General features: G+C 42.0%; 1 protein-coding gene across 1 annotated transcript in view; it reads right to left on the bottom strand.

Moving 5' to 3' along the window:
• The window catches only part of mettl25 (methyltransferase like 25), a 16,523-nt gene continuing 2,478 nt past the window's right edge, over positions 1–14,045 (bottom strand). Inside the window, exons 6-12 of the mRNA XM_005733462.2 lie at positions 10,804–10,898; positions 8,764–8,793; positions 8,138–8,211; positions 5,357–5,450; positions 4,317–4,391; positions 3,829–3,900; positions 1–667 (exon numbers count right to left, since the gene is read on the bottom strand). Coding sequence (XP_005733519.1) covers positions 560–667; positions 3,829–3,900; positions 4,317–4,391; positions 5,357–5,450; positions 8,138–8,211; positions 8,764–8,793; positions 10,804–10,898 — 548 coding nt within the window. The 3' untranslated portion in view covers positions 1–559. The remainder of the gene's footprint in view (positions 668–3,828; positions 3,901–4,316; positions 4,392–5,356; positions 5,451–8,137; positions 8,212–8,763; positions 8,794–10,803; positions 10,899–14,045) is intronic.

Genomic DNA, 14,045 nt, shown 5'->3' on the forward strand with positions numbered 1-14,045 from the left:
TTTTCAAACATGTACAAAGAATATGATTTATTAAATAACTGAGGCAGAGGTAAATTTAAAAAAAGTAAATATTAAAATTGGAGACAAGGGCACCACATGCCCTGTCTTTTCCTCTACTTCCTCTGGTTTGGGATTCTAGAAATTGAGTTTCCAGACCTGCTGAGGGGATCCTGGTTACTTTAAATCCCATAATGCTTCAAACCCCCTAAACTGTCTTTAAAAACATGTTAAAAGGATGCAATACATAGTATGCTATCAAAGAGAAAAGGCAGTTTTTCCAGGTGTTTCGAGCACGGGTTTGATCTCTGAGAAGAACCCAAGGCCAAGACCAGAGAAGTAGAAATATTTCAGATACTTTTCCATTTAAAAGTAACACCATGTGTTCCACAAATCGAGATAACATAAAAAAAAAAGATTCAAACTAGATGAAATGTTGCAATTAAAACAAACAGTTGGGAATGCATACATAATACAATCACTTTCAAAGCGTGATTGCTGCTTCGTTCATGTATAAACATGAACCTTGAATCATTGTATTATGTGCATATGTTCGAGTTCCTCAGCTTGTAGTTCTTTTCCCATCATTCTTGAGTCCGATGACAGCATAGCATCTGGGAGACAACAGGGGGTCAAACAGTTGCACCAGTGCAGAGAATGACACGTCCTCCTGGCATACAAGGAAAAAAAAAAAAAACACACAACAGAGCTGATATAAAAATCTTGATTCTGCTCCCAGTTTGGGCTTTATTACAGCTGAAGGATGTTTCCTCTATAAAAGAATTCTCTATTGAATCCCCCGAGAAGAAATATCTGTGCAAGTGTTCACTCAGGTGGGCTCATGTTTATGTGCAAAACAAGTTTGTCTTCCTTGGCAGCTAAGCTGTTTAGCTGTAGAACTGTAGCCAACCCAGAGGCTGTATGCGCGCTGGAAATCTCTCTCTCTCTCTGTCATCATCTAGTGCTGACTAGGGTGTGTTCAGAAATTTCTCAGGCAGTCACCCCACAACCATGTTTGTACTCAGTCCATTTAAAAATCTTAAAGCAGGTGTTTGGTGTCTTCAAAAATATCTGTTGTAAGTTCTAACACTGTGCTATCATGGACAGAAGTGCATATCTACAGATGGGGAGCATTTACACCAATAAAACAAGCATACTGTGTCACTTACTCCCACCCACCTTTTCTCAAACTCTGATATGATTCATACACGATCAAGTGATCATGTCATCCTTCCACTTAGGGCGAGACCCTGAACAGGTCACCAGTTTGCTGCAGGCCTAACAAGGACAACCATTCACACTCACAGTCACACCAATACATGCAAACAAAGGGAGAACGTCCAAACAGCACACAGAAAGCCCCCAGCCAGACAGAGGATTCAGATCTTGGACCCTCTTGCTGTGAGGCATTTGGGAATTCCTCCCCTAAAATAGTATTTCTACAATAAACTTTTACCCGTGAACACTCTTTAGAGTTCTTATCTGGATTAAAAACCTGTGGCTGGGGGATTTTACAGGAAGGCCTGGTGGGTGGTGCTAGGTTTAGTCACAAACCAATGACGGACAAATTCAAATTCTGACCAGCCCCTATGCAAAATATGGGACTGAGCGGCTGATTAACACTGTCATCCATTAAACCATCACAAGCAAGAGCTTTGTTGCTGCTGTTGTTGTCTAAGGAGAGACAACCAGACCTCCCTCTGCCTGGCCACGTCCACGCAGGATTTCTTGGGTCTTCCGAATAGGACATGCCCAGAACACCACACATAGGAGACCTCCAGGACACATCTTGGTCAGATGCCTGTACCACCTTAACTGGTTCTGCTTCAAGTTGTTCTAAATGACTTAAAACCTCACCCCATTACTAAGGGAGAGACCCTCCACTCTTGCAAGGAAGCTGATTTCCACCACTTGTACCCATTATCTCATCCTTTCTGTCACTGACACCAGCTTATGGCCACAAGCGCTAGGAGCACGGGTCAACCAGGAAATCAACAGCTTCTCTTTTATTTTCAGCTCCGTCTTCACCACAACAGACCGGTACAGCTTCTGCATGACCCCAGCCACAGACTTTTCACGCTCCTGCCGTCCGGCAGGCAATTCGGGAGCATTCAGACTCGCACTAGCAGACACAGAGACAGTTTCTACCCACAAGCCATCAGGCTTTTGAACTGCTGACATTCTATACACACCATTACACACTCACTATAATTACAGGACTCTACACACTGGCACTTCAACAAATGCCACTTAAATGCTCATGCACAAGTTTTGCACAACCTGTAAATACCAACTTGTCTTAAATTCTCTAAATATTTAATACTTTTTTCCTCTCTTTTTTCTCTTTTATCATTATTATTACTGCTATTTTCTGTTATTTTCTTCTTAATATAACTGCAGACTTTCTATATGCTCATGTAAAGCTGAGGAGCTCGAGCCAAAGAATTTCATTATGGGTAAATGTGGCTACACTGTTTATCTGTACATGACAATAAAACTTGAAACTTGACTGTCAGTGCCACACCAGTTCATCTGTCAATGTCCTGCTACACTCTTCCCTCACAAGACCCCTGAGATACTTAAAACTCCTGCACTTGGGACAACAATCCACCACAACAAAGGGTGGGCAGTTCACCCTTTTCCGCCTGAGAACCATGGCCTCAGACTTGGAGGTGCTAATTCTAAACCCAGCCGTTTCACGCTCGGCTGCGCCGCCCCGGTGTGATTTCGATTTTCCACGCTGTCAAACTCACCTCTATGAAAATGTTGCCATTTGTGCTTTTATCCAAAAATAATCTATCTGCCCACACTCTCTGGGTCAATCAGCCTCCATTCAGGCCCCTGTTCAGTCCTTTAAATTCGCTCTGTAAAGTGATCTGTAAAGTCTCCCTTTCAGGCCGCCCGTCGTGCAACCCTCCTCCTCCCCGTCTCTACATCATCCAAGTTTTCCAGGGCATCTCATCCAAAAGTGCTCAGCAGCCATCTGCTTACTCTGCTCCACAAGCAGTGTATGTGACTCCTGTGGGTCCAACCAATCTCCTACCATAATCTGGGAATCTGCTCCATGATGTCGCCTCTCATTTGAGTCTAAATTTGCATATTCATATTTTTTGTAATAAATCTCATTCTCTTCTTCCAGATGATCTCTCCTTACTGGAATATGTGCATCGTTGTTCTACTATCAGGGCCTGCAAATTCAGTGAAAACACATCAATTCAACACCTGATCTTTGTGTGCTTACATGATTGTTTAAGGCTGAACGTGCTTCTGCACACTTATCACCGCATGGATCACATTAACATCCATCCATCATCTCCTATTTTCCCCCCTTCCTCTGCTTGACCTCAAGGGAGATCCCCCAAACGCTGACCAGTGCACTTGATGTTACAGAGCTTGATTACGTCCCCCCCTTCTCATTTAAGGAGGTTCATCTGACATATAATCTCGCATAATCAGAACTTCAAAGCTTTTCGATCATACACATCTCATCGTTATGACTCAGACCAAAGATTAGCGTGTTGTGTTTGGCTGCCGGAACACGAGATGATAAATTGCAGGCTGGCTTCAATTTAGCCGACACCTATGTTACTGTCAATAACAAAGAGAGGTTTCCAGATTTCAGCTGACATTTCTGTGTGTTCACTTTCATCATCTGGGAAGTATATTTCATATCCCAATCAACAAGCTGAACAAGCGAATCATAAAGATGAGCCCAGACAGAAAATTGGAAAAATCCTCCAAAGCTGTGCTGTGAATGTTCTGAAGCACCACCAGAGTTGAATTCATTTAAGCAGGATTTGACAGTTTGATGACACCAAATATTTTTTTTACCTGTTCTTTCAGATAGCAGAGGCGATCAAGGAGAATCAGACCTTCGATACAGGGAGCAAGGGTCACCTTCAGCTGTAGAAAGAGGCCGACATGAGAGAAAGCACATGTGTATATCTTTTTTTTTTTACTCTATTTGACACATATGCAAAACTTGTGTCTTCCAAGTAGTCCGCAATTCCCCAAAACCTATTTTACTGGTTTGTGTCATGAAAGAAAACTGGTATGCTGGCTGACATCACAATTAGTGGCCTCAGAAAAGAAGAGGGAAAAAAGTGGGTGGTTTTCTTCTCGTTCAGAGCAATCACTCTCTCATTATTTCCCCGTAGAATACAATGACCTCACTTAGTGGTCTGTAATTTTTTTTCTTTTTACAGGATAAAAAAGATTTTTACACAAAAAAGGGTTTAAACATGTTGTTGGAATCTAAGGTGGGAATTAAATACTAGGATGCTCGACAGGGAGAGAACCAAGACGTATGGAAGACTTACCATGTTAAAAGCATGCATCTCATCCATTCGCACTCTGTATGTGTTGTGATAATCCTGGATGTCGCTGTCAGAGAGCTAAAGAGAGAGTGACGTGTTATATATGCAGGTAAAAGAGAGGAGAATGACAAAAAAGGTTGGAAGCAAGCTGTGAGGGAGATGTGAAGTGGGACAAGTGACAGAAAATAGCATGTTTTTAAAGAGCTGTGAGAAACATGGGACAGACAGAAGCACGCCATCGCCCACTGTTACCCAGAGCAACCAGATGACAGACTTCTCAACAGTGTGAAAGATCCTATACTAAGATCCTGTACTATACTATACGATACGACACACTCTATTGTTAACCTAAATCAACCTGTTAGGTTTTTACTTATATCCTGTCACATACATGCTGTTAGAATGATTGTTGCTCAAATTTTCAAATAATGAGATCAGCAAATGTGAAAGTAATCCCTGAGAGGCAAAAGCTCAGGCCTCATCTACACGCAGCCTATGATGTCGGCTTCACAAGTGGCTAAAGCTGTTGCTAGCATTTATATCTGTGGAGGCCGCACTGAGTGTGACGTGTAGTTAGATTCCTATGGAGCTGCACATTAGGTCACAGTGCAGTAGGTGCAGATGTATAATTCCACTGTCAGACAGTCTTTTTTTGTACTTATGGCTCTGTAAGATGTCAAAACATCTGGGCCTATCCAGCTGCTGATTGGCTGGTTGGGACTGGCCCCATGCAGCCAATCAGAAGACCAGCTGGATCAAAGGGAGGGTGGCCTTAAAGAGAGAGGAGCTTAAACAGCTGAGAATGAACTCAGGGACTACAACAAGGGTCAGTATAAAACAAATAAGGATAATTTTGAATTGTGAATTATGCAACGCTTCTCTGTTTGAGGTCATGAGTAAAAATATGGATTGGAAATGGTCCACTTACTGAGTCTAGCTCTAACCTAAATCTGTAGCTGAAAATGCAGAAGGACAGTGTGTTTATTTCTTTTCTTGTGTGTTTGTGGAAGGTGTAAAGATGAGTGTAATATTCTGCTCCCGACCTTTGATTCATCCAGTTCCAGTCGGCGCAGAGCTCGCCGAACGTAGTCCACAAATGACTTTGCTTTGGAGTAAACATTCCCAACTCGCTTTTCACTGTGGAACAAACATGTTTCTGCTCAGTGATGCACTCACACCTCAGCAAATGTTTCTAAGGATTAAACGATGAGGAATAGCTGGTGTTTGGGGAAGACTAATGGGTATTCAATGCTGATCTGATGAAGGTCAAAGGTCAGCAGGCAGGTTCTCTTTGATGGTGTCTGGAGTGATAATATTTTGATAAGAGTAAACTGAGGTCTGCAGCATTTCCTTCTATTGTTTGGCTTTGTTGGGCAGATACAATCAGTCACTAAAGATGTGCACCACACTGGCTGAAAGGCCTTACAGTATAGGGAATGGAGTGAGAATGGGCTGGGGTGTAAAGCAGCAGCTACTCTTTGGATAGCAAGGTGAATTAAGGACAACCTGAAGCTTGAAGGATGCCTGCATATTCTGCCTTAATTGCTACCAGATGGTGTTAAGAATTTCTATTCTTTACAGTATTTCTAGTAATGTAGAAAATGTACAAATGTTCATTAAAATACCAAAAATCCACAACAAACACTAGAAAATTCACAAAGAAAAAAGGAGATGTGGAGTTTAGCAGGAATTTTTAACTTAAAATGCATAATCAAGAACCACTGCCAGTCTAAACATGTTTCTGTGTGCGTTATGACGCTGCCTTCTCATATATGTGCCCATATTTTGGTACCTTTATTTAAATTCTCTGTAGGCAACGGCTCACCTTTTTATTCCTAGTAGTTTTGTGGATCTAAGTAAGTCAGTTACGGCATGTATGTCCAGTTAGTCTCGCCACCACTTTGGTCGAAAGAGAAATAACTAAAAGCATCTGAAGTTTTATAGAAATGATTCTCAGAGTACAAATTTTAATGATTTTACTGGCTTTCTTTAGACTGTTTAATGGACTGCTATGAAATTTGGTACATTCACCTTCCCATCAGTATATATTGGAATGACTTTGATTGCATTAGCATTAGAGTCCCATCATCACTTTAATTGTCATTTTTGACCAACTACTGTTGTGTTTAGTGCTAACAGTAACTGTTACAATGCTAACTCTGTATAATAAGATGATAAGCATGGTAAACAGTATTTACTCTTGGACAATTTATTAAGTACACCAGTTCAAATGCTCTTTAACGCAAATATCTAATCAATCAAACAAGGTAATAATTCAACGACTTTAGGTTGAAGTTTAAACCAAGCATCATAATGGGGAAGGTGATTTTAGGGACTTTGAACAGGGCATGGTGATGACCTCCTCTGAGATGGGATTTTCCCACACAACCATCTCTAGGGTTTACAGAGAATGGTCTGAAAAAGGAAAAATATCCAGTGAGCAGCAGTTCCCTGGGTGAAGATGTAGTTGATGCCAGACCTCAGAACAGAATGGCCAGGCTGCTTTTGGGTAACAATAACCCAGCTAGCCACTAATTACTACCAAGGTATGCAGACAAGCATGCCAACACATCAAACTTTGAAGCACATGAGCTACTGAGAAAACTTGGTCTGATGAGTCTGAATTGCTGCTGTGATATTTGAACAGTGAGGTCAGAATTAAGTGTAAACAACATGAAAGCATGGATCCATCTTCCTTCGTGTCAGCAGTTCAGTCTGGCATTGGTTTAATGGTGTGGGGGGGATACGTTCTTGGCACTTTTTGAGTCTCTTATTGCCAACTAAGCATCATTTAAATACCTAAGCCTAGCTGTGTATTGTTGCTGACCGTGTCCACAGCATACCTGCTTTCTGATGGCTGCTTACAGCAGGATAGTATGCCATATCATAAAGCTCAAATCATCTTAAACTGTTTTTTGAACACAACTTTGAGTTCACTGTACTAAAATCGCCTCCACAGTCACCAGATCTCAAACAATCGGAGCAGCTTGAGATGTGGTGGACTAGAAGATTCATATCACACATGTGTAGCCGACAAATCTGGAGCAACTGTGTGACACCATCGTGTCAACATGGGCCAAAATCTCTGAGGAATGTTTCCAGCTATGTTATGTGTTAGCGCAGACAGTATGAACATATAACATAGCTTATGTTAGCATTTAGATTAAAGCAGCATTGTCCTATGTGGGGTCACGCTGCATGTAGTAGGGAATGTTCCTATTTTTTGGCAAATAATACCTGCAAGATCAGGAAACTGGTTTATTAATCAAATTTTTTTAATGTTTCCTGTACTGAAAACATCACTATAAAACTGAAGGGTAATGATCTTTGAACATTTTCAGAACAAAACATTTGTAGCTGTGCTCTAGCCGCTAGAATTGCCATAGGTTACCTGCTTGGAAACAAAAGACTTTTTCCTGTCGGTTCAATTTCTGTCCACTAACTGATCTATATGTAAACTTCAAGCTCATTTGAACCCTCAAGTCTATTATTCATTAGGCCTGATACAACAATACACCCAAATCTGGCCAGGAATTGAGTACATATGGCTTTTGCTGGCAAGTCTTGGGTCATTTGTAACCTAAACAAGCCAGAGAAAGAAACCTTTCACTTCTGGTTCACAACAAATAAAACAAAACCTTTGGACTGCTATCAAAGCTTGACACCTGTTCTGTTCTCACTCATTCTAACCAAACATAGTTGATACTGTACACACTGACAGGGGGAAGGAAAAAAAAAGGTCTTAAAAAATGACATGCATTTGCCCTGATTTCTCATACTCCACTAGAAATCCGCTGGTCCAGATGTGAATTCCTGTAGATTACCTTTTATAGGAGCTGTAGTGGTCCCTCAGAATAACATGAAGGACTGCTCGGTAGAACAGAGATTCCATCTGAATCTGCAGGGAAGGACAAAGCTGTTTATTTGAATTAACATAACTCAGCTTTTACAGTGAAAAACTTTTTTTTCCTTCGCCAAACATGTGTACAAATGGCCGACGAATATTTCTGACACTTTGCAAACTTAGTGCAACACTAGCAAGCAATCAAGCCTGTTTTTGGATTCAGAGTTCTGTTCCAGTCAGTAATCAATCTTTCCATGATTGCATTAATATTTATAAACATTCCATATTAATGGCAGCGGGTGTCATGTATCAGCTTTGGCCTGGAGCCTCCAAGCTCTGCATTTCAAATAAATACACTGTAGTCAATCACAGACTTAAAACAATAGCAGAATTAATGGGCTGATTGTTTGAATGCATGCCGGAGATCAGCAATGAAGATAATACGGTGCTGGGTGATTGTGAAAGCCCGTACTTGTGATTTGAAATCATTTGATGTGTTTGTTTTGATGAGTGTAATGACAGTTTACAGAAAGAGCTTCCATTCTTTTGCAATGATGGCTATTTGTCTATGATATTGATTACAGTTAGTATGCACGCCTTACTTACCCCTTGGCCAAGTGCAACTCTTTCCAGTGCCTGTTTGAGACAAATGGGAAAGTGTTAAGACAAAGACTTTCCTGGAAAAAAGTGAGCTGTAGGAGCAAAGAAAAAAAAACATTTCTGATGCTCTGGTTATACTAATGAGCCAAAACATTATGATCACCCTTGTCTAATATAGTCTTGGTCCTTTGTGTGCTGCCAGAACAGCAGATGGACTCTACAAGACTTCTGAGCCTATTGTCTAGTCCAGGGGTGGGGAACTCCAGGCTCCTGCAGGCTTTATATGTCACCCTGGGTCAACACACCTGAATCAAATGATTAGTTCATTACCAGGCCTCTGGAGAACTTCGAGACATGTTGAGAAGGTCATTTAGCCATATAAATCAGCTCTCTTGGATCAAGGACACCTCTAAAACCTACAGGACACCGGCCCTTTAGGCCTGGAGTTCCCCCACCCCTGGTCTAGTATATTAGGTACATAAGTATTTGAACAGTGGTACATTTTTGCTTCTGTAAAACGCCACATATTGAAGTTGAATTTGGTAGCTGCTCATGGGAACTCTCAATATTACAGACATGGAAAGATGTGTCAGCGCACATGAAGAATGCCATCGCTAGAGTGAAAAACAAAAGAGATCTATTGGAAAGATAGTGGAAACTCTTGGGTTGCCAGTTCAATTTTGCAGGTTGTTGGAAAGAAGGGATGCACCGGAAAGTTCAGCAACGTGGATAACACAGACATTTACCCAAGGAAGGCAAGAAATTTCTTGATGATTGAAGAATTCTTGGTATTTCCTTGGTGAAGAAAAAAACTTTTACCCTGGGCCAGAATGAAAGGGCTGATGGTCCAAAGTATTAGTTTTCAAACTCTTTGCGAGCAAGGCACAACTACGGAGTATCTATGCAAAACAATCTTTGTCACCCAAAGAGTTCTCCCTTTTTGCTTTTCAGAATAACACTCTTTGACAGCCCGTGCCATTTGTAATCTATTGCAGAGTTGTCACCACTCAACAATACTTTGCCTCTGTTAACTTGTCAGCCTTTGGTATGAATCCAGTGCTCTTTTAAGGTAGGCCAAGTTTCTTTCAGAAGAGTTGTTTGGCTTCTGATTCTGAAACGGACCCTTGCAGTGCACATAGACCAGTTATATGTTTGCAATAACAATTCAATGGTTGGACAAAAATACCAAAGCACACCTGGATCAGGGCACACCCAGACTTGCCTCAATGTGTACACTATTGGGAAACCACAGACACAAAAAATACCAAAGTGTCTGTCAAAACCGCAGTGATGCGTTGGTGGATGTAGGATCTGGGCAACTGGTGCAAACTGATGATGTTTTTTCTACGAACACATATCTGGACTGGTCACAGAGGAGAGAGACATGACCTTGATACGAGAAGATTTCTGGCTTCCAACTATAATCCTTGGGGAGTCTGTCTTTAAGCAACTGTGTGACGATTAATAAGTGGCTAATCAATGGACTCCCGGCCAAGGTGCTCAGATCTGCAGCATAAAAATAGGGCCACGATGGATGATGCTGTGCAAGCAGCCCCAGAGATTTGTAAGGCGAACAAATGTAATGTTCCTAAATATCCAATTCAGACAAGTGACCTCAATGCATCCGAGCATGCTGTTCAAGTGAATGTGTGTGTGTATGTGTGTGTGGTGTGTGGTGGTGGGGGCACAGTTTCTTCTGAGCCTGTGAAAATGGAAAGGCTTTATAACAAATGGGTGTAATTTGCCATGCAACGTTTTTTAAACCGCTTGTAATAAAGCTGCAGGTCTGCACTTCAATCACAGCTTCACTACTTCATTTCAAATCCACTGTGGTTGGTTACAGAAGCAAAATTATATACACTGGAAGCAACAGTATGAATACAGTTGACTGTATCCATCAGACCTCGGTATGCACCAAGGGTTATGAGAACATGAACAGTATGTGATTCATCCACTGACGGTCAGACTCTTGAGTTCATCAGTGTAAAGTTTTACTGTCAGCTAATAGCAGCCATGAAAAAAAAAAAAAACACATGAGAAACTTACCAAACATGCTGACATCCTGGCATTTCTGCCACAAAAGCAGGATTGGTCACGGAGGTACTGACTCAGAGGGAAACCACACACACTCTGTAAACACTCTGTGAGAGGACACACAGGAATATGAGTCAACTGATTAATCAGTTTAGTTGACCAGTGGGATTTTTCATGCTGTTTTCATCTATTTCAAATATTTGCAAGAGAAACATCAAGATAGCAAAAGTACCAAACTTTTTTTGTTGTTTTTTGCAGTGATTGCCTTAGAACATCCCAGGGGAGTGGATTCAAATGACCTATTAGTTACTGTTAAATTAAATCCGAAGACACAGCCAGCAGGAATTTAGCTTAGCTTAGCACAAAAGATAAACCTTGGGGAAAGCAAGCCTAGCCTAAAAATAACATTGATTCAATCCTGAGGTTTTGTACAGTTTAGCAAATTTCACCTAGCGGAATTATTTAGCTTTATAGATGCTGATAGATGTGTTTCGTTACCTTTCAGGACCCAAGAGCATCAGCCTCCTAATTTTTAATCATTTTGTGCTAAGCTAATCTAACTCTCAGCAGAAAATCACCCAAAAGAACTTCAAACTTCTCTTTTAATGCAAGCAAATTCATATGTTACCCCCTAAATAGTCAGTACAGCTAACCTCTAATTATTGTGTGGAAAAATAGCAATTTGAGCCCCATTTTTCTAACCGCAGGAGTTCTTAGTACTCAAAAACCCTGATTCCCAGTGGGAGGGTGGCGAGTGTTGACAGCATGCCATCCTTTTCATGTCCCTTTAAAAAGGTTGGAAGACTGAGGCCAAGGCACAGCGAATCCAGTGGGAGTACAGTCAAAGGAAGCACTAATAACATGTGCAGCTGTGGATGGTCAGGCTCTCACAAACTGCTCTGGACACGGGGGCATATTAGCAGTCAGGTTAGCTTCACGTCTGCCTGGCACATGGCCGCCAACACAGGCCCTTAAGAAGCAACTGAAGTGGACGAGGCTTTGTGACATCTGAAAGGTGGATATCAGTACATTATGTGCACAGAGCTGTTTATAGTAGCTTTGCTTGTGTTGGTCACAGAGCTCGTTCTGAAGTGGCCAGATAAATATTTCTGATATTCTAGTGCGTGACCGGACATGTACACTCAAAAGCTGTACTCGTCTTGGAGTCGTTTTTGCTGTTGTGAGTATATAGAAAGTTTACAGTACTAGATGTGGATGCTGCACTTCAGGAAATCCTTGAATTCTAAATGAGCCGATCACATAAATGTATAACGTCCTTCTCTAACGAAGCTTTCAGGCCTTTGGATCCTTTTTTGGGCTGAAGCAGGCCACCACGGGAGCTGGCCTGCAGCCCAGACTGCACTGTAAGGCCAACAGGGGAGTGAAACTGTGCGTGTGTGAGCGAACGCCTTTGTTCCTTTCCTTAAATGATCGAGAAACAAGTGTGGAAAAGAGTGTTTTCAATCAGCTGTCATGATAGCATTTTCCACTCTCGAGTGTCGAGGGTCGCACTGTTAACAAGAGATGACGTGGTGCTGTATCGACAGCAGCGAGGCCTCTTTTCCTGCAGACGTGCAGAGGCTACAGACAAAGCACGAGGACACATGTAGACAATTTCATACCTCATAAACTCTGGAGTGGAGGAATATATGAGACAGGGATGATATCAGCCTGCATTCTGGCACCTGCGTTGCCGTCAAGCTAGGGCAGCAGCAGACAATGATAAACAGCCTCTACGGTGTGAAACTCGGGGCTAACAACGACACCGTAAACACAGAATACTTCACGCTGGCTGCAGAATCAATTCCTTCCAATAGATTCTGTTTTTAAATACAAGGGTCAAATATTCTCATTTTCAGCAGCCTTCAACAGCCATTTTAAATCCATAAATCCAGTCTAATGACTGTAACAGTAGGCGTCAGAGCTTAACTCAATCTCCAGAAGGGTAACTAGGCCGAGTCTCAGAATTCTCAGTGGAATATTGGACTTGTTTACTAAAAAGTAGGAATATGCACTAATCAGCCACAACATTGCAGTGTGGCTGGGCATGTCCCAGCTATGGAAAATTAAATAAATAGTTAGCTCAGACATGACACGGAGGACTCTTGGATCCAATCTGCAAATGTCATATAAAGCACACCATTCAACCTGACTGAGTCTACCTACAGTTGCTGCAAAGGTGCAAGCTGTCGTGCAACTCTCCTCCACCCCAGCGCCCTCTCTCTAGCCTACGTCAGGTTTAATCAGTGTCATATCTGTTATCACTGATGCCTGCGCTATTCTCTACAGGTGGTTTTGCTGCTGCCCTTCCCACCATGCGAGTATGTTTTGGATCACCAGGAAATATTTTTCAGCCCTTCTATTGTCTAATTTCCGTAAAACCATATGAACTGTAGCCTCAGTTTCCTGTTCTTAGCTGACAAGATTGCCACCTGATGTGGTCTTCTGCTGCTGTAGCCCATATGCCTCAAGGTTTGACTTGTTGTATTTTTAGAGATGCTCTTCTGCATACTTTGGTTTTTACGAGTGGCTATTTTAGTTATTTTTCTATCAGCCCAAAACAGCCTGGCCATTCTCCCCTGACAAATCATTTTCGCCCAGCCAGCTGCTGCTCATTGGATATCTTCTACTGCTCTGACCATTCTCTGTAAACCCTACAGATCTCTACATGGGAAAAATACAGAGGATAATCCTTCTCTGACTATAGTGGTTCACACTGAACCTTACAGGACTGAATCCAGCACCACTGCACTGACTGGGACTTGGAAGATTCAAGGCTTGATCTAAGCAGTCTCCACCTCACAGCCCACAGGACCCAGAGACTCAGCTGCCAAAGCCCTGGTGACAGACACCGCAGAACATCACAGATCTGTGTCTACAGGTCAGTGCTCACAAGCGGGACCAACACAATATCTGGCAGGTGGTTTTAATGTTGTGGTGGCTCGGTTTAAGTGTTTATGTGACTCTTTGTGGGAATATAAGATTGCATTTCTGATAAGAGCAGATTGATGAAGTGCAGGTGTCTGAGATTGGACTATGGGAGAAGTGTCAGTGAAAATAAGGAGGGAGAGAAATAGACATAAACAGCACATGAGAAACCACAGGCTGTGTGTGTGTGTACAGTTACAGTTTTTCAACTCAAACAGAGACAGATAGAAACACACCTCCTGACTCCTGGAAGCGATTTACACCTCTAATTGTGTGTGTGTGTGTGTGTGTGTGTGTGTGTGTGTGTGTGTGTGTGTGTGTGTGTG

The sequence above is a fragment of the Pundamilia nyererei genome, unplaced genomic scaffold, assembly GCF_000239375.1.
Source record: "Pundamilia nyererei isolate P.nyererei 1_Seehausen unplaced genomic scaffold, PunNye1.0 scaffold00052, whole genome shotgun sequence".
Classification (NCBI taxonomy): domain Eukaryota; kingdom Metazoa; phylum Chordata; class Actinopteri; order Cichliformes; family Cichlidae; genus Pundamilia; species Pundamilia nyererei.